The sequence below is a fragment of the Heterodontus francisci genome, chromosome 19, assembly GCF_036365525.1.
Source record: "Heterodontus francisci isolate sHetFra1 chromosome 19, sHetFra1.hap1, whole genome shotgun sequence".
Taxonomy (NCBI): Eukaryota; Metazoa; Chordata; class Chondrichthyes; order Heterodontiformes; family Heterodontidae; genus Heterodontus; species Heterodontus francisci.
Genome location: NC_090389.1, coordinates 23,989,926 through 24,012,092, shown reverse-complemented (window position 1 = coordinate 24,012,092; position 22,167 = coordinate 23,989,926). Strand labels below are relative to the sequence as shown.

Below are 22,167 nucleotides of genomic sequence, written 5' to 3'. Positions count from 1 at the left end.
AAGGGGAAATGTCTGGATTTATTCTTGTTGTAGATGGTCACACTGCCTGACACTTGTATGGCATGAATGTTACTTGCCACTCATCAGCCCAAGCCTGGTTGTCCACATCTTGCTGCAAGTGGGCATGGGCGGCTTCAGTATCTAAGTCGTCGCAAATGGTACTGAACACTGTACAAACAGCGAACATCCCCACTTCTGACCTTATAGAACATAGAACAGTACAGGCCCTTCGGCCCACGATGTTGTGCCGGCCCTTTAACCTACTCTAGGATCAAACTACCTACATACCCTTCATTCTACTATCATCCATGTACCTATCCAAGAGTCGCTTAAATGTCCCTAATGTATCTGCTTCTACCACCACCGCTGGCAGTGCATTCCACGCACCCACCACTCTGTGTAAAGAACCTACCTCTGACATCTCCCCGAAACCTTCCTCCAATCACCTTAAAATTATGCCCCCTGGTGATAGCCCTTTCCACCCTGGGAAAAAGTCTCTGGCTATCCACTCTATCCATGCCTATCATCTTGTACCCCTCTATCAAGTCACCTCTCATCCTTCTTCGCTCCAATGAGAAAAGCCCTAGCTCCCTCAACCTTTCTTCATAAGACATGCGCTCCAGTCCAGGCAGCATCCTGGTAAATCTCCTCTGCACCCTCTCTAATGCTTCCACATCCTTCCTATAATGAGGCGACCAGAACTGAACACAATATTCCAAGTGTGGTCTAACCAGGGCCTTATAGAGCTGCAGCATAACCTCACAGCTCTTAAACTCAATCCCCCTGTTAATGAAAGCCAACACACCATACGCCTTAACAACCCTATCAACTTGGGTGGCAACTTTGAGGGATCTATGGACGTGGACCCCAAGATCCCTCTGTTCCTCCACACTGCCAAGAATCCTGTCTTTAAGCCTGTATTCTGCATTCAAATTCGACCTTCCAAAATGAATCACTTCACACTTTTCCAGGTTGAACTCCATCTGCCAATTCTCAGCCCAGCTCTGCATCCTGTCAATGTCCTGTTGCAACCTACAGCAGCCTTCCACACTATCCACAACTCCAGCAACCTTTGTCATCGGCAAACTTACTAACCCAGCCTTCCACTTCCTCATCCAAGTCATTTATAAATATCACAAAGAGCAGAGGTCCCAGAACAGATCTCTGTGGAACACCACTGGTCACCGAACTCCAGGCTGAATACTTTCCATCTACTACCACCCTCTGTCTTCTATGGGCCAGCCAATTCTGTATGGAGAGCCAAATTTCCCTGTATGCCATGCCTCCTTACTTTCTGAATGAGCCTACCATGGGGAACCTTATCAAACGCCTTGCTAAAATATGGAGGGAAGGTCATTGATGAAGCAGCTGAAGATGGTTGTGCTTAGGATACTACCCTGAGGAACTCCTGCAGCAATGTCCTGGGGCTGAGATAATTGGCCTCCAATAACCACAATCATCTTCCTTTGGTGTTTGTTATAACTCCAACCAGTGGAAAGTTTTCCCGATACCTATTGATATCAATTTTGCTAGGACTCCTTGATGCCACACTCATTCATATGCTGCCTTGATGAAAAAGGCAGTCGCTCATCTCAAGTTCAGCTCCTACGTTCCTGTTTGGACCAAGACTGTAATGAGACCTGGAACCAAGTGGCCCTGGTGGAACCCAAACTGAGCAGAGTTCCATCACCTTCCATCACTTTGTTGATTGAGACTAGACTGATAGGATGGCAATTGGCTGGATTTGATCTGTCCTGCTTTTTATGGACAAGACATACCTGGGCAATTTTCCACATTGTTGGGTAGATGCCAGTGTTGGATTTACCAGTGGTGGCAGACAGTGTTGAGAAAGGAGATTCCTTTAGCACCTTTTACAAATTCTGCACGAATACCAGACAACACAAATTAACTGGTCATGTATCTGTTTACGGGACCTCACTGTGTGCAAGTTGGTTCCTGCATTTGCTCAGCTAACTGTGGTTTACATTTCAAAAGGTTTGTCACTGTTTGTGAAGCGCTTGAGAAATCCTGAAGTAAAAAGGTGCCCTATAAATAGTTCCTCCTTGTACCAAGAGAGCATATGGTTGAGTAGGAACTTGCTCCACTGAAACGGATTGCTGTTTTGAGTCATGTTACGACCAACCGCCCGTCAAAGCCCCCAATCAAAATATACGATTCTGATTGTGATGGGAGAGACGCACTGATAATTCAATCCTGTCGCTCCACAGATCACCTAACATATCATTTAAAACTTTCCAAATTAAAGACCCAACCAAATTGTACTGTCTATTAACCCCCGAATGAGGCTAACCAAACCAGGTGTCTTTAAATCAACAAATTAACACGAATTAAAAGAACTAAAAATAGAAAAATTAGACGCCTTGCAAATTTATAGTTCAATGTTGTTTGAAGTCCAGCAAATTTCAACAATTAACGACTTGCAAACACTTTCAACAGAATCAATCTGACTAGAGTTTTTGAGGGATAAAAGATTGTCACAGTCTAACTTCCCTTTCTTCAATTGAAATTACCAGAGGTCCGTGTCTTGGCTTGACTTTTTAGCATTTCAAGAGATAATAATTAAACAAACAAAAATCCTATTTCCTTCAGTTTAAACGGTTGAGAACTCTTTTTCAGTGCTGGCACCACAGCTGTGTGTGTGTTCTGTGCTCATTTAGGACAAACTGTCTTCAACTGCCAGTTCAAAACTGAATTGTAACAAATGTATCACATCCAGCTCACTCCCATTGGCTGTTTCTAAGGCAACAAAAATGCACCTTCCTATAACTCCTAAGGCTTGCCGGCTCTTAAATCAAACTGATCCCTTGCAAGCCTTAAAGGCAAAGAGCATATTCTGAAAAAACTACAGGACCGTGACAGTCATTACAACTTAAACTCACTAAGTGACACTCATCAGGACACTCGCAAGAGTAACCAATGTAAGGGAAAACATACTGCATGAGAAGAGTGCTGATTGGTAGAGGCGTTGCCATGGCGAATGCAGCAGTTTACAGTGACTGGCAGTTAACGGCCAAACTTTGTTCAAAATTTATTTTCAGCAATACTCAAGTTCTGTACGACTAAACGACTATTTATAAACTCATTACGTATTTATATTCTTTTAAGCAGTAGATATGCTTACCAAGTCACTGAGTGTTTAACCCTTTATCTGCTATCATAAAAGAAATGAATCGGACAGGTTTTCTTGAGTTTAAAGACATTAGTTTATTGTACTTAACACCAAAACCTGATTGAAGGAAACTGGTAGCCTAACAGTGGCCCTTGGGAGGCGGCAGATTCTCCACCTCGCAATTCATGTGGACCATTCACAACTGTGAAGTTGAAGTCTGATACTCACATTAAATGTGAAAATCTAGAGCAGGACTTTCGATTACAACCAAACAAAAATAATTCAGTGCAATACATACCCAATCACTGGCATTGAACAGAATGGAAATAGGCCTGTGCTCACAATCAAAAATACAAGCAATTTAAGATCATGGAGTCCCTGAAATCAGTAGCATCAAGACTGTCCTAAGCAGTGCCCAAAACACAGAAAAATAATTAGCCACTGCAATGATATTGTTCAAATGCTAAATACTCAAACTGGTAACAGAAACCAGTACATTTACGAGAAACCTATGACACAGCACCCTCTGCTGAACCACAAGGTGTACTGCAAGCTATAAAATTAAATGCAAAGCTTGGCTCAAATGTCAGCATCTTCCATGTATCTGACCAAACTGCAGCCAGAGTTACCACACACAGTTTTGCAGACCACTACAGATAATACCAGTGTACTAATACCAGTTTACAAAGAAGTGCTATGTCATGACTTAAAATCAATCCTTATAACTCCCAGGCTATGATTCCAAGTTGCTGGTAGTTATCAAGCACCAAGCCCATGTGAAAACTTTGGAAATGAAAAATCACAAGCAACAAAAACACACTAGTAACAAGCATCAGCCAAACCTCAGTGTAAGTATTCTGACCTGACTCAGAAGGTTCTAAGCTTAAGTCCCACTCCAGCGAGCGAAGCATATAAATCTAGGCTGGCACTTCAGTGCAGTACTAATGGAGCACTGCACACTGCAGTATGAGGTATGGCTTTCGGATGAAATGTTAAAGTGAGACTCCATTTGGCAAAGCTTAATCCTATTGTTTTGACAGTGCCATTTTTTGTTTCAATTATGCTAGAATGTAATCTGACACTAGTGCAGTGCTACTGCATCAGAGGGTCATCTTTTGGAAAAGCCAGGTCTGACATCTCAAATGAACAGAAGAGATCCCAGGGCACTTTGATATGGAGTTCTCCTGGTGTCCTAGCTAATGTTTTGGTGATGGTTGAGGGATAAAGAAAGTATTTGGTTATTTGCCTCATTACAATTTGTTGCACCTTGCTGTGTACAACTTAGATGCATTTGTTTACTTTACAATTACTTTTGAAGTACAGTTGCTGTTAAGGACTTTAGGAAGTTCAGAAGTCATGAAAGACACTACATAATAAATTGTGAGGGTCAGCCGTGGCTCAGTCGGTAGCACTGTCGCCTGAGTCACAAGCTTCTGAGGTCCAATCCCACTCCAGGATTTGAGCAAATATTTAGGCAGACACTTCAGTGCAGTACTGAGTGTGCGCTGCACTGTCGTAGGTGCTATCTTTCAGATGAGGTATTAAACCAAGGCCCCATCTGCCTGCTGAGGTGGATGTAAAAGATCCCATGGCACTATTTCGAAGAGGAGCAGGGGCATTCTTCCTGGTGTCCTGGCCAATATTTACCCCTCAACCAACATCACAAAAAATGCATCTGGTCATCACATTGCTGTTTGGGGGAAGTTTGCTGTGTGCAAAATTGGCTGCTGCATTCCCTACATTACAGGTCAGTGCCTCTTCATCAGCACTGGCAAATCAGAAGGGTCACTGACCTGAAACATTAACTGCTTCTCTCTCCACAAATGCTGCCAGACCGGAGTATTTCCAGCATTTCTTATTTTTATTTCAGATTTCTAGCATCTGCAACATTTTGCTTTTACTTCCCACATCATCTTCTTTGGCCTCCTTGTCTCAGGAGACAATGGGTAAGCGCCTGCAGGTGGCCAGTGGTTTGTGGAGCAGCGCCTGGAGTGGCTATAAAGGCCAATACTAGAGTGACAGACTCTTCCACAGGTGCTGGAGATAAAATTGGTTGTCAGGGCTGTTTCGCAGTTGGCTCTCCCCTTGCGCTTGTCTTTTTTCCTGCCAACTGCCAAGTCTCTTCGACTCGCGACACTTTAGCCCCGCCTTTATGGCTGCCCGCCAGCTCTGGCGATCGCTGGCAACTGACTCCCACAACTTGAGGTCACGTTTGCAATAGTCTTTAAAGCAGAGACATGGACGGCCAGTGGGTCTGATACCAGTGGCGAGCTCACTGTACAATGTGTCCTTGGGGATCCTGCCATCTTCCACGCGGCTCACATGGCCAAGCCATCTCAAGCGCCACTGGCTCATTAGGGTGTATATGCTGGGGATGTTGGCCACCTCGAGGACTTCTGTGTTGGAGATACAGTCCTGCCACCTGATGCCAAGGATTCTCCGGAGGCAGCGAAGATGGAATGAATTGAGACGTCGCTCTTGGTTGACATAAGTTGTCCAGGCTTCGCTGCCGTAGAGCAAGGTACTGAGGATACAGGCTTGATACACTCAGACTTTTGTGTTCCATGTCAGTGCGCCATTTTCCCACACACTGTTGGCCAGTCTGGAGATAGCAGTGGAAGCCTTTTCCTACATTATAACAGCCCTAAAAGTACTTCATTGGCTGTAAGGCACTTTGAGACATTCGGCAGTTGCAAAAAGTGCTATATAAATGCAAATCTGTCTTGCAAAATGCTGAGCACTCATTTTCGTAAACCACCACCACAAAATTTAGTGACCTTTGGGAAGATGACAGGTGATGAGTTTAGTCCTCTGCTCCATCTAATGATCTTGGCTTGTAAAGCATCACTGAGTTGAAAACACCTCATTGGTGCCCACGCACTTACCCTCATTAACTGAAAAACCAATTCATTGTTGAGCCTATGACCACCACCCCCTCCTCCCAGCTCACCCACAAAATTAGAATGACTTGTTACAAATCAAGTGAGGAGGAGTTGAAAGGCTCCCCTCTTGTCCCTCTCCCTGTTTGATTGCAACAGGTTTTTTTTCTTTTAAACAGTGGATCTGCTTACCAAGTCAGTGAGTGTTTAGCCCTTTATGAGCTATGATCATAAAGAACCAATCGGACATGTCTTCTTGACTTTAAAGCAGTTAGTTTATTGTACCTAACACCAACACACAGTCAAAGGAAAATAATAAACTATGCTCCAACTTTCTTACACACACAAATAGGTTAGAGCAATGAATAGATTGGCTGGATTAGAGTCCAGAACAAAAAATAAAGTCTGGAGTCTGGTAATTCAGTTGCCTCCTGGCTGAACTCGTGGTCCTAAAGTTTCTGGTTGGTAGAGGTGGCCACCTGGTTCAGGGTTTCCTTAGAGACAGTAATACAGATGGCTTTCTCCCAGGAGAGTCTGCAGCAAGACAGACTTGAAAGTTTCACAGCCCGCAGGCAGGGTTCGAACTTACAGCATTGCCTGGAGAGACTCCCACTTGGGTCCTGCACTGGTTAAAACTCAGATGCTTGTCTGATGTAGCCAAAAGAAACTCCAAGTTTTCACACAGATGGAGAGGCTGTCACATGATTGGCCCAGTGTATTCTCTTTTGCACTTTGAGATCCAAGTCTGAGAATTCCAATCTCTCTTAGGTCTCACTGTTTCAGTGTTTACCCTTTGAGGGGTCCGTCTCCATCAGTGTCAATGTTCCAAGATGACTTTAAATAGCTTGCTAATGAAGGCGATATCAGGTAGCTCATTCAAACTGCTCAAGCCATTGTTCCGGATGGGGGCTATTCAGATATGCGTCTCCACCTCGATACCTTGGTATGTAGGGCATTTTGATGCAAATTGCGGTGGCCATTTCAGCTGCTAGCAGTGACATTATTAGTTCTTTTTTAAAAAAGTTTAATTCAGGTTTCCAACTGATGGATTAAAAAAAAACATTCAGCGTAACATGTTCATGACAGACTATACAAGGTTATGTGGCAATAATACTTCTCAATATCTGAAGTGACAAACAGCAGGCATATAACTTATAAAACTTAACACATTTTACAATACTAAATTTAAAGAGCCAACTTCATTAGAATTTTCAAGCAAAGGGAGAAATTCTGGGCTACATTCACCTAAACTGAAAAATTCTCCAATGAAGTTTGAAGAATTACAGTTCCAAAGAAATTTCAATCTCAAATTTCACTTGGTTAAATGCAATGAAAATCTCTTGCATTTAGATTGCTTTAAGCACAGTTTTGACATGTCAAATTATACTGCAGAGATTTTAAAAACGTACTTTCCTCTGAGGATACAAATTTATAATATAAAATCTAGTAACCAAAGCTTAAAAATATAAAGTGCAAAACACAGAAATCAAGCACAGATTGCAAATCATACTTTATCAAGTACTCACGGGTATTCCTTGCAGCTGTGGTTTGTCTAACAGATTGTGAAGCTCGTTCCTAGAAGCTTCTATTTTATCACGGTCTGCAGCATCCACCATGTAACTTTAAAGGGAACAATGTAATCTTAAGTGCTATTGTTACACAAAAGTAATCACAAATTTGGTGAAGTCATGCATGATTAAACAGTACAATCCATTTTCCTGTTTCTATAACTGCAATCTGGCACTAGGAGGTCCATGGGAGTGATGTATTCATATTATACAGAGCTTCTTTGGGAAGCAGCTAAATAATCTTGCTTCATGATCCAGCTGCTGTGGAAGCCACCTGACTCAAGTGGCAGGGCAATCGCCAAACCACATGCAGTGGTTCAGTGGCTGCAGGTCTGTTTAGGATAGTTTTTCCCACAATAGGCACTAGCCTCATATGGATAATTGGAAATCCAAATGTGGCTTACTGCATTTCTGAATAGAAAATTAAAATGACAGTTGTTGGGCATGTGATCTCAATGCTCATTTGCATGGTACATGCATATGTACTTCTTGTGCAATGACCTTTCGTCAGAACTGGAAAAAGTTGAGAGATCTAACAGGTTTTAAGCAAAGATACAAGCAGGGAAAGGTAAAGTCAGTAATAGGGTGGAAGGTAGAAGAGATTAAATGACAAAAGGGATGATTGGTGCAAGGCAAAAGGAGATGGCAATGGGACAAGTAAAGAAACAGAAGATGGATCCAGTGGAGGTATAAATCGGAAATCAGAATCATTACCAACAGCTGCTAGCTGGAAAAAAATAGGGCAGAGATAATCTGAAATTGCTGGACTCAAATGTTGAGTCAGGAAGGCTGTGAAGTGCCTAATTTGAAGGAGGAGGTGCTATTTCTGAGCTTCACGGACAGTGGGAGGCCGAGGTCAGAGACATTAGAGTGGGAGTGGGGCATTGAATTAAAATGCTAGGTGACTGGAAGCTCAGGGTCATGCTTGCAGACTCAATGGAGGTGTCCCACAAAGCAGACACAAAATCAGTGTTTGGTCTCGCCGTTGTCAGGAGACTGCATCGCGAGCAATGAATAAAGTATACTAAATTGAAAGTACAAGTAAATCGCTGTTTCACCTGGAAGGAGTATTGAAGCTGTGGACAGTGGGAAGAGAGGAGGTAAAAGGGCAGGTGTTGCATCTTCTGCACTTGCACAGGAAGATGCCGAGAGAACGCAATGGAATGTTGGAGTAATTGAGTGGACCAGGGCGTCCACAGGGAAACAGTCCCTCAGAATGCTGAAAAGGGAGGGGAAGATGAGTTTGAGAGTGGCATCACGCTGGAGGTGGTGGAAATAATGCCAGGTGATCCATTGAAGTTGTGAAAGGGAAAGGAAGAGTACAAGGTGGACCACGTGAAGGCAAAGGCAAAGAAATTGGGAACAAAGTTGAAGAAATTTTCCACTTTGAGGGGGCAGGAAACACACCAATAATCAACATACCAGAAAATGACGACAAAAGGACCAGAGTAGGATTCAAACAAAGAATGTTCTACATATCCCATGAAAAAGGCAGCCATAGATAGCTAGGCCCCAAACACATTCCCTGAACAACCTCTATATTTTGAGGAAGTGAGCGGAGTCAATGGAGTTGTTGTTCAATGTGAGAACAAGTTCACCAAGGCAGAGAGCTGTTGAGGATGGATCATTGAATACATTCAAGGCTGAATTACCCAAACTTATGATCTACAAGGAAGTCAAGCACTATGGGAAGCCAGCAGGAAAGTGGAGTTGAGGCCACGATCAAATCAGCCATGACCTTTTTGAATGGCGGAGCAAGTTCAAGGAGCCAAATGGCCTACTCCTATTTCTTATATTCTTAGTGGTGTGTTAGAGACTGGAGACTCGGTTCAAAGAAGCGGGAGTGCCCTTACGCCACCCTGGTGAGGGGGTTAGGTGTTTAAAGCGATTGGACATCCATGTGAAAAGGAGGTGGTTAGGGCCAGGAGACTAGAAATTGTTAAAGTGGCAGAGGGCATCAGAAGAGTCGCAAGAGAGACTGGACGAGAAAAAAAGTGGAGAAAGAAGCAGTTCTTTAGGGCAAGAACAGGCTGAAAGGATGGCTCTATCAGGGCAGTCCGGTTTATAGATCTTGGGAAGGAGACAGGGATGAGCTGTGCAGAGCTGAGATCCAAGAGGTCGGAGGCCGTGTACAGCTAATCTGTACTAATGCTTTGTCTTTCAACACACCATTAACATATTGTTTGCCTTTGCTCCGTGACCTTTTGGTCAGCTATGTGGCCTGGTCCAATCTGCACCTTCTCCTTTGTTATCTCTTGCCCAACCCCCACCTCACTTGTTTATAATCTGTGACTTTTCTAATATTTGTCAGTTCCGAAGAAGGGTCACTGACCCGAAACGTTAACTCTGCTTCTCTTTCCACAGATGCTGCCAGACCTGCTGAGTGAATCCAGCATTTCTTGTTTTTGTTTCAGATTTCCAGCATCCGCAGTATTTTGCTTTTATTTTAGTGTTGAATGGCAGAGCAGGTTCGAGGGGCCGAGTGGCCTACTCCTGCTCCTAATTCGCATGTTCATATGGGGACTTTACAGCATTCCTGACCCAACACTGACTTGAATTTCAGATCATAACCTCTACCCCCACTTTCCTCCACAGACGGCAGCTGCTGATTCTGAGATCCCCATTTATACCTCCTCCAGATCCATCTTTCGTTTCTTTACTTGTCCCAGTAATATCTCTTTTTGCCTTGCACTATCTTCCCTTGTTCATCTCTCCTACCTTTCACTCCATCACAAGCCTTCCTTTTTGTTCTTTCCGAACCTCCCCCTGCCTTTAAACTTGCTTAAAATCTGTTACATCTCTAACTTTTGCCAGTTCCGATGAAAGGTCACGGACCCGAAATGTTAACCCGTTTCTCTCCACATCTACTGCCAGATCTACTGAGTATTCCCAGCATTTTCTGTTCTTATCCAGATTTCTAGCATCCACAGTTTTTTTTTAAATTCTTGCACGTTTGTTGATAAAATATTGAGGTAAGAAACCAACCGGGGAGCTTTGATCAAGTGCTTTACATCCTTGGTCGCTGAATGGTGCTCGATGCTTGTGAAACAAATATACAGAAGAATTTCATTTATTCATACGGTGCAAGGGTATGTAAGGTACTTTCTACTAAAATTAGTGCATGATTTAAATGGTGCCATCATAACCAAACCTGGCTTAGGGCAGCAAGTGAACTATATCAATATGATGGGATGTTCAGCCAGAAAACTGCCACTGTTCCTTCAAAACCACTTCCCCCATGGGTCTCAGACCCTTTAGAAGTGATAGCTTAAATTTATCATGCAGTTTATGTCCAGTGCTTGCATCAGCAGTACTTCTGCACATAAATACAGAATTGAAAAACTATTTCTTCAATATGGAGAAGTACTTAAGGTTTCAGTTCCCTCCCACAGCCAGAGCACAAATGGGAACAATTGACATGTGTTCTTGCCATGTTTGATAACGCTCCTCTGATTTGCCTTGGGCATCTAAGCGCTATATAAATGCAGGTAGTCTGCGGCACGAAGGGGGAGCGGGCGGAAGAGCGCCAGACGCAGGGGAGGGGGAGGGCGCCAGATGCAGGGGAGGGGGGAGAGTGCCAGACAGAGAGCCAACAATTACAATCACTCCTGACTGATAGACATCCATCTGGAATACTCTGCATTGCGACATCAAGCGTGCGGGCAGACGCTGACAACTTGTGCAAGCAAGAACAATGCCAGGTATCTCACTAAAATCAGTGTTCGACATGGTGAATTAATAAACAATCCTATTTAATACCTATTCACAAAAATGCACATTTTGATTAATTATATAAATTTCTAATGCCGTAATCGTTCTGAAATTTGCTCACTGGCACCTTCCCTTCCCCCCCCCCCCACCGCGGACAAAATTCTTAATGTAGCCCCTCTCACGAATAGACTGTGGTGGTCTATTGGAACTCAACTACTCATACCATAATACAAGTCATGGTTTCAGGGGGAAAAAAAAAGTCCAGACAACACGAAATAAACTGGAGGAGGAAAATATAACTCCAACTCCTTTTCATCACATATTCCATTTATCACACCTATTTAAAATTGTGATTTATCATGAATTTATTGACTAAGTACCCTATGGTGCAAATAGCTGCCAAATGGTATTCAATCATTTTGGTTTAAGTTTGAATAGAGTGAGAGGAAGCTTTGGTAGAGAGAAAAAATAGGCACACTCGCTTTCTAACCGAGTGACATTCTGCCCCTTGAGAACACAAGTTTATTTTGTGATATGATAAAGTTACAGCCGAAAACAGGAGGGGTCAATTTCAGAAGTGGTGCTCACTGGTTGAACAAATTGCTCCAATTAAAGACAAAGAACAAAGAAAATTACAGCACAGGAACAGGCCATTCGGCCCTCCAAGCCTGCGCCGATCCAGATCCTCTATCTAAACATGTCACCTATTTTCTAAGGGTCTGAATCCTGATGTAGCCAGAGTGTGAAGACCACGTTACCAAAAAACCACGTAAACTGTAAACCACAGTATAACTTGATTTTTCAAGCTCTACCCACTGAAAAATTTAGGGCCAAATAGTAACGCTTTATAATATTATTTCTCACATCAGCTAAACCTGTGCATAAGACATTGCCAGTTTACTAAAAGTTTGGATAACTTGTGCTCTGGATTCTGCACTTAGCGCCAAATCGAATTGAGACTGCCCAAACTTTTCTCTTTAGGTTCATGCGCCAGACAAAAGGCAGATAAGTTTCTAGCAATTGGACTAGATTTAAACCTAATTATGTACAATTAAACAAAGTGCTGGAAATATTCAGCAAGCCAGTCAGCACCTGTGGAGAGAGAAAGACTTAATGTTTCAGGTCATTCACTTACTGTTAATGGCGATGAAAGCAGCTCAAGTTTATAGGGAATATCAAGCGGTCTGGTACGCAGAAGAAAAGGTCAGGGCTCCTGCTGAAACATTATGATTGCTAAGCAAGATCAACACATTTAATTGATACCATCAGAAGTTTACAGAAGACTACTGGCATCCAGGGCACTGCGCAACAGAGCCTTAATTGTGTGTGGTGGGAAAGAGTAAAGAATGAGGAAACAGCCTTCCACATTAAAAAGCCAGTACACTCAATCTCTTGCACCAGTTTCCTGATGCAGCATTCACTGACTTCCTATAATTCAAAAATTTATGCTACTGCTGATTGCAGCAATGACCAGGCATAACTGCAAGACATACTTACACAACAGCATTGACACCTCTGCAATAACGTTCCCACATACTTCGAAACCTTGGCTGTCCACCAATGTCCCAGATCTTTATTGAAATAAAAAGAAAATGGCAATTATAGACAGCAACATGCTTAAATTTCCATGAACAATTGTGATTTAATGCACTGTTGTACCAGTCTTCCATCTTTTATAATATAGGCATTACTAAGTTCCGATAGGAACCACCCTTTCACTAGCAGAAACAGCCTGCCTCAGGGTTTCTTTCCCAACTTCAATTTGTGTGCTTGTACGCCAAAAAAAAAAAATCAGGAAAAAAGGCTCATCCCCTTTACCCTTGGAAGAGGGTCCCTCATTATTCTCCTTTGCTGGGCCACAGCACTGCTGAAGAGCTCAGTTTGTTCATCAGAGACTGATTACTTCATTTATTACTTTTGCTAGCCCTCCCTCCTTGACTAGTCTCTTCCTATTTCCTCACTGTTCTCATCTCTTCCTCACACTCATTTTACCCTATGCTTGTTGCCATACATCCTTGTTATCTTCCTGCAGCATGGATGGAGTGGGAGGGAGCAGACCACCATCTCAGGCGACCTTCCTGGGAATTGTAGCCCAAGACCCAGGGGATCAAACAAAAGGCAGAAAATCCAGACAGATTCCTGCACAGGTTTTAAGGGCAGGGAGGAAGATCAAGCATTGGGTTGATCCCAGAAGTTTCTCTATTCAGGAAGTCATAATGACCCCTGGCAATTGAAATCTTGGCTAGGCAAATTTAATACAAACTTCAGCAAGTCGCTGGCCATGGAGAATGCACAACTAGAGTTCAGGACCTTCAGAAAATCAACAAGGTCATCATGCTATTTGGTTGGAGGGTTGAAGAAATTGTCAGAGCCAAGTTTAAGGATAAATTTCAGTGCAAATTTTGTGCATACAATAGGGGTTTATGGTATTCTTTGCTTTAAGTATAATTTGACTGTGCTAAATTAGTCATAAAAACAGAAAATGCTGGAAATACTCAGGTCAGCAGTGGGGATGTTTGTGATACTTGGTGTTCAGTCCCATTCACAATTCCACTGATAATGAAGCAGTCTGTGTCAATGTGCATCAAGACCTGGTCAACATAGGGACATACGACACAGCAACATAGGAAGAGAGTAAGCCATTCAGCCCATCGAGCCTGCTCCGCCATTCAATACAATCATGGCTGATCATCCACTTCAATGTCTTTTTTGCACACTATCCCCAAATTCCTTTATGTCATTCTCTCTTTCTCTCTTCTCTTGGGCCTCCTTATCTCGAGAGACAATGTAGAAATCTGACAATCTCTGTTTTAAACATATTCAGTGACTAAGCTTCCACAGTCCTCTGAATAAAGAAATTTCTCATCTCAGTCCTGTTTCTCCCTTATTTTGAAATTACGTCCCCTGGTTTTAGACTCCCCAACCAGGCCAAACAACTTACCTGCATCTGCACTGTCTATCCCTTTAAGTATTTTGTAAGTTTCAATGAGGTCACCTCTCATTCTCCGAAACTCTAGAGAATACTTCTGCTCCTAATTCGTATGCTCGTATCAAAGGTTATCGGGGTAGATGGCAGTGTGGACACAAACAGATCAGCCATGATCATATTGAATGTCAGAGCAGGCTAGAGGGGCCAAATGGCCTACTTCTGCTCTTAATTCATATGTTCATATGTAATACAGGCCCAGTTTCCCCAATCTCTCTTCATCAGACAGTCCTGCCATCCTGGGAACAAGTCTGGTGAATTTTCATTGCACTCCCTCTATGGCAATAATATCCTTCCTAAAGTAAGAGGATCAAAACTGCACACAGTACTCCAGCTGCAGTCTTACCAAGATTTTATACAATTGAAGCAAGACTTCACTACTCCTGTACTCAAATCCTCTTGCGATAAAGGCCAACATACCATTAGCCTTGGTAATTGCTCACTGCACCCGCATGCTAGCTTTTAGCTTTCAGTGACTTATTGACGAGGACACCCAGGTCCCTTTGTACATCTACACTTTATAATCTTACCATTTAAGAAATACTCTGCACATCTACTCCTCCTACCAAAATGGATAACGTCACATTTTTCCACATTATATTCCATCTGCCATATTCTTGCCCACTCACCAAGTCTGTCCAAATCCCCTCGAAGCCACTTTGCATCTTCCTCAACACACATTCCCTGTTAACCAATCCTTAATCCATGCCAGTATATTACCTCCTATCCCATCTGCTTTAATTTTGCTAACCAACCTCCTGTGGGGGACTTTAGGAACAGGTTCGTCAAACATGATTTCCTATTCATAAATCCATGTCGACTATGCCCAGATTATTAGGCTTTGCCGATGAGCAAGTAACATGTGCACCACACAAGTGCTGGGTAATGACCTTCAACAAAAGTCTAACCACCTCCTCTTGACACAAGAACACAAGAAACAGGAGCAGGCCATTCAGCCCTTCCAGCCCGTTCAATGAGACTGTGGCTGATCATCCACTTCAACAGCATTTTCCTGCACTATCCCCATAACCCTTTTAACATGTAGAAATCGATCGATCTGTCTTGAACATATGTTAACAGGTTTAAGTGAAGAGCAGCAGGGAAAGGGTGGAAGCCAGGAGATATTAAACAAAAAGGTTCGCAATACCAGCAACTGCTATCCAAAAGTAAATGGGAGCAGTGTTTATGATCCGAAATTGTGCTTATGATCGGAAAGGTTGTAAAGAGCCCAAAAGACGAGTTTCTGTTTCTCGAGCTTACGTTGAACTTCACTGAAATAGCATAGGAGGCAGAGGACAGAGGTCAGAAGAGTGAAGTGGAGAATTAATGACAAGCAACCAGAAACTCAGGATCAAGCTTGCTAACTGAACGAGGTGTTCAGCAACCAATTTGTATTTAGTTTCCCCAATGTAGAGGAGACCGCATCATTGAGCAGTGAATACAGTATGCTAAATTGAAAGTCAAGTAAGGCGCTGTTTCACCTGCAAGGAGTGTTGAGTCCAGGATGCTGGGGAGGTAAAAGGGCAGGGGTTGCAACCTCCTGCGCTTGCATGACAGGCAGCCGTGGAAAGGCGAGGAGTAACAAGAGTAAACCAGGGTGTTTAGGAGGGAACAGTCCCTTTGGAATGATAAAAGGGGAGGGAGAAAAAATGCTTGGTGACAGCATCACACGAAGTAAAAATGGAATGTTGGAGCTAGGGCAACTAAAGCCAGAGCTCCCTTGATAACAGAGATAGGGAGTTAAGACGAAGCAAAAAAGGGGTGCATTTGGCAGATGCCAGGTTGATAATATTAGTGAAAACTAGGCTGAAAATAGAAAGCTCAGGGAAAATGAAAAAGGTAGAGAGAGAGGGAGAAGAGACTGGCAGCCAACTTAAAACGGAATGCAAAAGTCTTCTACAGGCATATAAATAGTTGAAGAGTTGTAAGAGGAGGGGTGGAGCCGATTAGGAATGATAAAGGAGGATCCACAGATGGATGCAGAGGACATGGCTCAGGAACTAAATGAGTACTTTGCATCTGTTTACCAAGCAAGATGATGCAGCCAAGGTTATATTGAAAGTGGTAGTAGTTAAGGTACTAGATACGTTAAAAATTGATAGAGGAGATACTAGAAAGGCAGATTGTACTTAACATTGATATGTCACCAGGACCAGATGGGATGCAAGAACTAAGAAACAGGAGTAAGCCTTTCCACCCTCAAGCCTCCTCCACCATTAGATCATGGCTGATTTGATTGTGGTCTCAACTCCACTTTCCTGCCTGCCCCCACCCCCCCCATAACCCTGGACTCCCTTATCAAAAATCTGGAACTCAGCCTTGAATATATTCAATGACCCAGCCTTCACTGCTCAGTGGGGAAGAGAATTCCAAATACAAAGGACCCTCAGAAGAAATTCCTCATCTGTCTTAAATAAGAGACTCCTTAATTTGAAACTGTGTCCCCTAGTTCAAGATTCCCAAAGGGGAAACATCCTCTCAGCATCTATCCTGCCAAGCCCCCTCAGAATCTTATACATTTCAATAAGATCACCTTTCATCCTTCTCAACTTCAATGAGTTGAGACCCAACCGGCTCAACCTTTCCAATGCCCTGCACAGTTGCAACAAGATTTCCCTACTTTTATACTCCTTGCAATAAAGGCCAACATTCTACTTACCTTCCTAATTACTTGTCAGCATGCAGGTACAACTTTGTGATCAAGTACAAGAACACTCCGGTCCCTCAGTACTGCAGCATTCTGCAGTCTCTCTCCATCTAAATATTCTGCTTCTCTATTCTTCCCAAAGTGGACAATCTCACATTTTCCCACGTTGTACTCCATCTGCCAAATTTTGCCCAATTCTCTTAACCTATCTATATCGCTTTGCAGACTTTGTATTCTCCTCACAACTTGCTTTCCTACCTATCTTTGTATTGTCAGCAAATTTGGTTACTATACACACCATCCCTTCATCCAAGTCATTAATATAGATTATAAATAGTTGAGGCCACAGCACTGATCCCTGTGGCACTCTAGAAATTAGTCTGCCATCCTGAAAATTACCCATTTATCCCAACTGTTGCCTGTTAGCTACTCCTCTATGCTAATATATCATCCCCAACATTGAAGCTCTCATCTTGTGTAGTAACCTTTTATGTGGCACCTTATCAAATGCCATTTGGAATTTCAAACGCAATACATCTACTGGTTCCTCTTTATCCACTCTGCTTGTTACATCCTCAAAGAACTCAAATTTGTCAAACACAATTTCCCTTTCACAAAACCATGCTGACTCTGCCTGACTCTATTGTCATTTTCTAGATATCCTGCTACTACCTCTTCAATAATGGATGCTGAGGGAAGGGGGGAAATTGCAGAGGCACTGGCTATAATTTACCAATCCTCCTTAAAGGGGGTCTTGCCAGAGGACTGGAGAACTGCAAATGTTACACCCTTGTTCATAAAGGGCCATGGATAAACCCAACAATAGACAGTCAGTTTAATCTCAGTAGGGGAGAGTGCTTTACTAACAATCCGGGACAAAATTGCCCTTTGGAGAAGTGTGGATTAATTAAGGAAAGTCAACATGGATTTGTTAAAGGCAAAGCCTGTTTAACTAACTTGAGGTTTTTTTGGTGAGGTAACAGAAAGGACTGTTGAGCGTAAGTAATGCAGTTATGTGATGTACATAGATTTCCAAAAGGCATTTGATAAAGTGTTACACAATTGGCTTGCCAGCAAAGTTGAAGCCCATGGAATAAAATGGACAGTGGCAGCACAGATACGAAGTTAGCCAAGTGACAGGAAACAGTAGTTAACAGTTGTTTTTCAGACTGCAGAAAGGTATTCAGTGGGGTTCCCCAGCGTAGGTACTAGGACAACTGCTTTTCCTGATATATGTTAATTTATTTTATTCTTTCAAGGGATATGGATGTCTCTGGCATGGCCAGCATTTGTTTCCCACCCCTAACTGCCCTTGAGAAGGTTGTGGGGAGCTGCCTTCTTGAACGACTGCAGTTCATCTGGTGCTCCCAGTGCTAGGACCCCAGCTGTTCACAATATACATTAGTGATTTAGATGAGGGAACTAAATGTAATGTCTCCAAATTTGCAGATGACACAAAACTGGATGGGAGGGCGAGTTGTGAGGAGGATGCAGAGGCGCTTCAGGGTGATTTGGACAAGTTCAGTGAGTGGGCTAATGCATGGCAGATGCAGTATAATGTGGATAAATGCTAGGTTATCCACTTTGGTAGCAAAAACAGGAAGGCAGATTATCTGACTGGCTACAAACTTGAGAGAGGGGAATATGCAGCAAGACCTGGGTGTTCTCACACACCAGTCGCTGAAGGTAAGCATGCAGGTGCAACAGGTGGTAAAAAAAGGCAAATGGTATGTCAGCCTTCATAGTGAAAGGATTCGAGTACAGAAGCAGGGGTGTCTTGCTGCAATTATACAGGGCCTTGGTGAGGCCACACCTGGAATAGTGTGTGCAGTTTTGGTCTCATCGGAGGAAGGATGTTCTTGCTATAGAGGGAGTGCAGCGAAGGTTTACCAGACTGATTCCTGGGATGGCGAGACTGACAAGAGGAGAGATTGAGTCGGTTAGGATTATATTTGCTGGAGTTCAGAAGAGTGAGGGGGGATCTCACAGAAACCTATAAAATTCTAACAGGACTTGACAGGGTAGATGCAGGAAGGATGTTCCCGATGGCGGGGGAGTCCAGAACCAGGGGTCATAGTCTAAGGATGCGGGGTAAACCTTTCAGGACTGAGGGAGAAATTTCTTCACCCAGAGTGGTGAGCCTGTGGAATTCACCACCACAGAAAGCAGTTGAGGCCAAAACATTGAATGTTTTCAAAAAAGAGTTAGCTATAGCTCTTGGGTCTCAAGGGATCAAACGGTATGGGGTGAAAGCAGGAACAGGCTACTGAGTTGGATGATCAGCCATGATCATAATGAATGGCGGAGCAGGCTCGAAGGGCCTAATGGCCTACTCCTGCTCCTATTTTCTATGTTTCTATGACCTGGGGCATATGTGCAATAATTACTGAATGTGGCAAAGAAGTCAAGAAAGTGGTTAGAAAGGCTCACAGGATACTGGGCTTTATAAATAGAGGCAGGGCGCCCAAAAGCCCAGGCAGTTATGGAGGACCTTTACAAAACATTGATTCAGCCTCAACTGGATTGGCGTCCAATTCTGAGCACCACACTTTAGAAAGGATGTGAAGGCTTTAGAGAGAATGCAGAAATGGTTCCGAGCATGAGGGACTTCAGTTATGTGAATACAGTGGAGAAGCAGGGGAGGCGGTGATGTATTGGTAATGTCACTGGACTAGGAACCCAGAACCCTGAAGCTAATGGGTTCAAATGCCACCATGGCAGATGGTGGAATTTGAATTCAATTAATAAAAATCTGGAATTAAAAAGCTGGTCTAGTGTGACCATGAAATTCTTGTTGATTGTTGTAAAAACCCATCTGGTTCACTAATGTCCTTTAAGGAAGGAAATCTGCTCTACTTATCCAGTCTGACCTACATGTGACTCCAGACCCACAGGAATGTGGCTGACTCTTAAATGCCCTCTGAAATGCCTAAGCAAGGCCTACCAAGCTACTCAGTTGCATCAAGTTGCTACAAAGTCTAAGAAAAGGAATGAAACCAAACTCACCACCGGGCTTTGAAAACAACGGCAAACCCCGCCCTGTCGACCCTGCAAAGCCCTCCTTACTAACGTCTGGGGACTTGTGCCAAAATTGGGAGAGCTGTCCCACAGACTAGTCAAGCAACAGCATGACAGTCATACTCACGCAATCATACTTTGCAGACAATGTCCCAGACACCATCACTGGGTATGTCCTGTCCCACCAGTGGGACAGACCCACCAGAGGTGGCAGCACAGTGATTACAGTCAGGAGGGTGATGCCCTGGAAGTCCTCAGCATTGACTCCAGATCCCATGAAGTCTCATGGCATCAGGTCAAACATGGGCAAGGAAACCTACAGCCCCGCACCCACCAGCTGATGTTGAACACGAATTGGAAGAAGCATGGAGGGTAGCAAGGGCACAAAATGTACTGAGCGTGGGACTTCAATGTCCTTCACCGAGCAGCTCGGTTGCACCACTACTGACCGAGCCCTGAAGGACATAGCTGCTAGACTGGGTCTGCAGCAAATGGTGGGGGAACCGACAAAAGGGAAAAACCTACTTGACCTCGTCTGGCTACCGCAGATGCATCTGTCCATCATAGTATTGGTGGGAATGACCACTGCACAGTCCTTGTGGAGACAAAGTCCAGTCTTCACACTGAGACTACCCACCATTATGTTGCGTGGCATTACCACCGTGCTAAATGGGATAGATTTTTAACAGATCCAAGAACTCAAAACCGAGCATCCACGAGGCGCTGTGTGAGATCAGAATAGTATTCAACCACAATCTATAACCTCATGGTCTGGCATATCCCCCACTCTACCACAACCATCAAGTCAGGGAACCAATGCTGATTCAAAGAAGAGTGCAGGAGCACATGCCAGGAGCAGCACCAGGCATACCTATAAATGAGGTGTCAGCCGGGTGAAGCTACAACACAGGACATTATGCATGCCGAACAGTAGAAGCAGCATGCAATAGACAGGGCTAAGTGATCCCACAACCAACAGATCAGATCTAAGCTCTGTAGTCCTGTCACATCCAGTCATGAATGGTGGTGTACAATCAAACAATGGACAAGAGGCGGCGGCTCCACAAAAACCCCATTCTCAATGATGGGGGGCCCAGCACATCAGTGCAAAAGACAAGGCTGAAGCATTTGCATCCATCTTCAACTATAACTGCCAAGTAGATGATCCATCATGGCCTCCTCCTGAGGTCCGCAGCAACACAGATGCCAGTCTTCAGCAATCCCATTCACTCCACGTGATATCAAGGCTGAAGGTGCTGAAGTCAACGGGCCCTGACAACATTCCGTCAATTGTACTGAAGACCTGTGCTCCAGTATCTAACCACGCCCCTAGCCAAGCTGTTCCAGTACAGCTACAACACTGGCATCTACCCAACAATGTGGAAAATTGCCCAGGTATGTCCCGTGCACAAAAAGCAGGACAAATCCAACCCAGCCAATTACCGCCCGGTGTTCTCCAGATCAACAACAGTGTGATGGAAGGGGTCGTCAACAGTGCTATCAAGCGGCACTTGCTCAGCAATAGCCTGCTCAGACCCCAAGTTTGGGTTTCGCCATGGCAACTCAGCTCCTGACCACATTCCAGACTTGGTCCAAACATGGACAAAAGAGCTGAACTCCAGAGGTGAGGTGAGAGTGACTGCCCTTGACATCAAGGCAGCAAGGGGGTGGCACAGTGGTTAGCACCGCAGCCTCAGTTCCAGCGACCCGGGTTCAGTTCTGGGTACTGCCTGTGTGAAGTTTGCAAGTTCTCCCTGTGACCGCGTGGGTTTCCGCCGGGTGCTCCGGTTTCCTCCCACAGCCAAAGACTTGCAGGTTGATAGGTAAATTGGCCATTGTAAATTGCCCATAGTGTAGGTAGGTGGTAAGAGAATGGTAGGGAATATGGGGTTAATGTAGGATTAGTATAAATGGGTGTTTGTTGGTCAGCACAGACTCGGTGGGCCAAAGGGCCTGTTTCAGTGCTGTATCTCGAAATAAAATGTAATAAAAATAAAAATTTGGAGTATGGCATCAAGGAGCCCAAGCAAAACTGCAGTCAATGGGAGTCGGGGGAATACTCTCCACTGGCTGGAGTCATACCTAGTACAAAGGAAGATGGTTGTGGTCGTTGGATGTCAATCTCCTCAGTCCCAGGACGGCACTGCAGGAGTTCTTCAGGGTAGTGTCCTAAGCCCAACCATATCCAATCGCTTCAATGGCCTTCCCTCCATCATAAAGGTCAGAGG

The 22,167-nt window shown here is 43.9% G+C and overlaps 1 protein-coding gene across 1 annotated transcript in view; it reads right to left on the bottom strand.

Moving 5' to 3' along the window:
- The window catches only part of arl8bb (ADP-ribosylation factor-like 8Bb), a 78,670-nt gene that overhangs the window by 15,055 nt on the left and 41,448 nt on the right, over positions 1-22,167 (bottom strand). Inside the window, 2 exon segments of the mRNA XM_068051471.1 lie at positions 7,536-7,629; positions 12,786-12,859. Of these exon segments, the coding sequence (XP_067907572.1) occupies positions 7,536-7,629; positions 12,786-12,859 (168 nt within the window).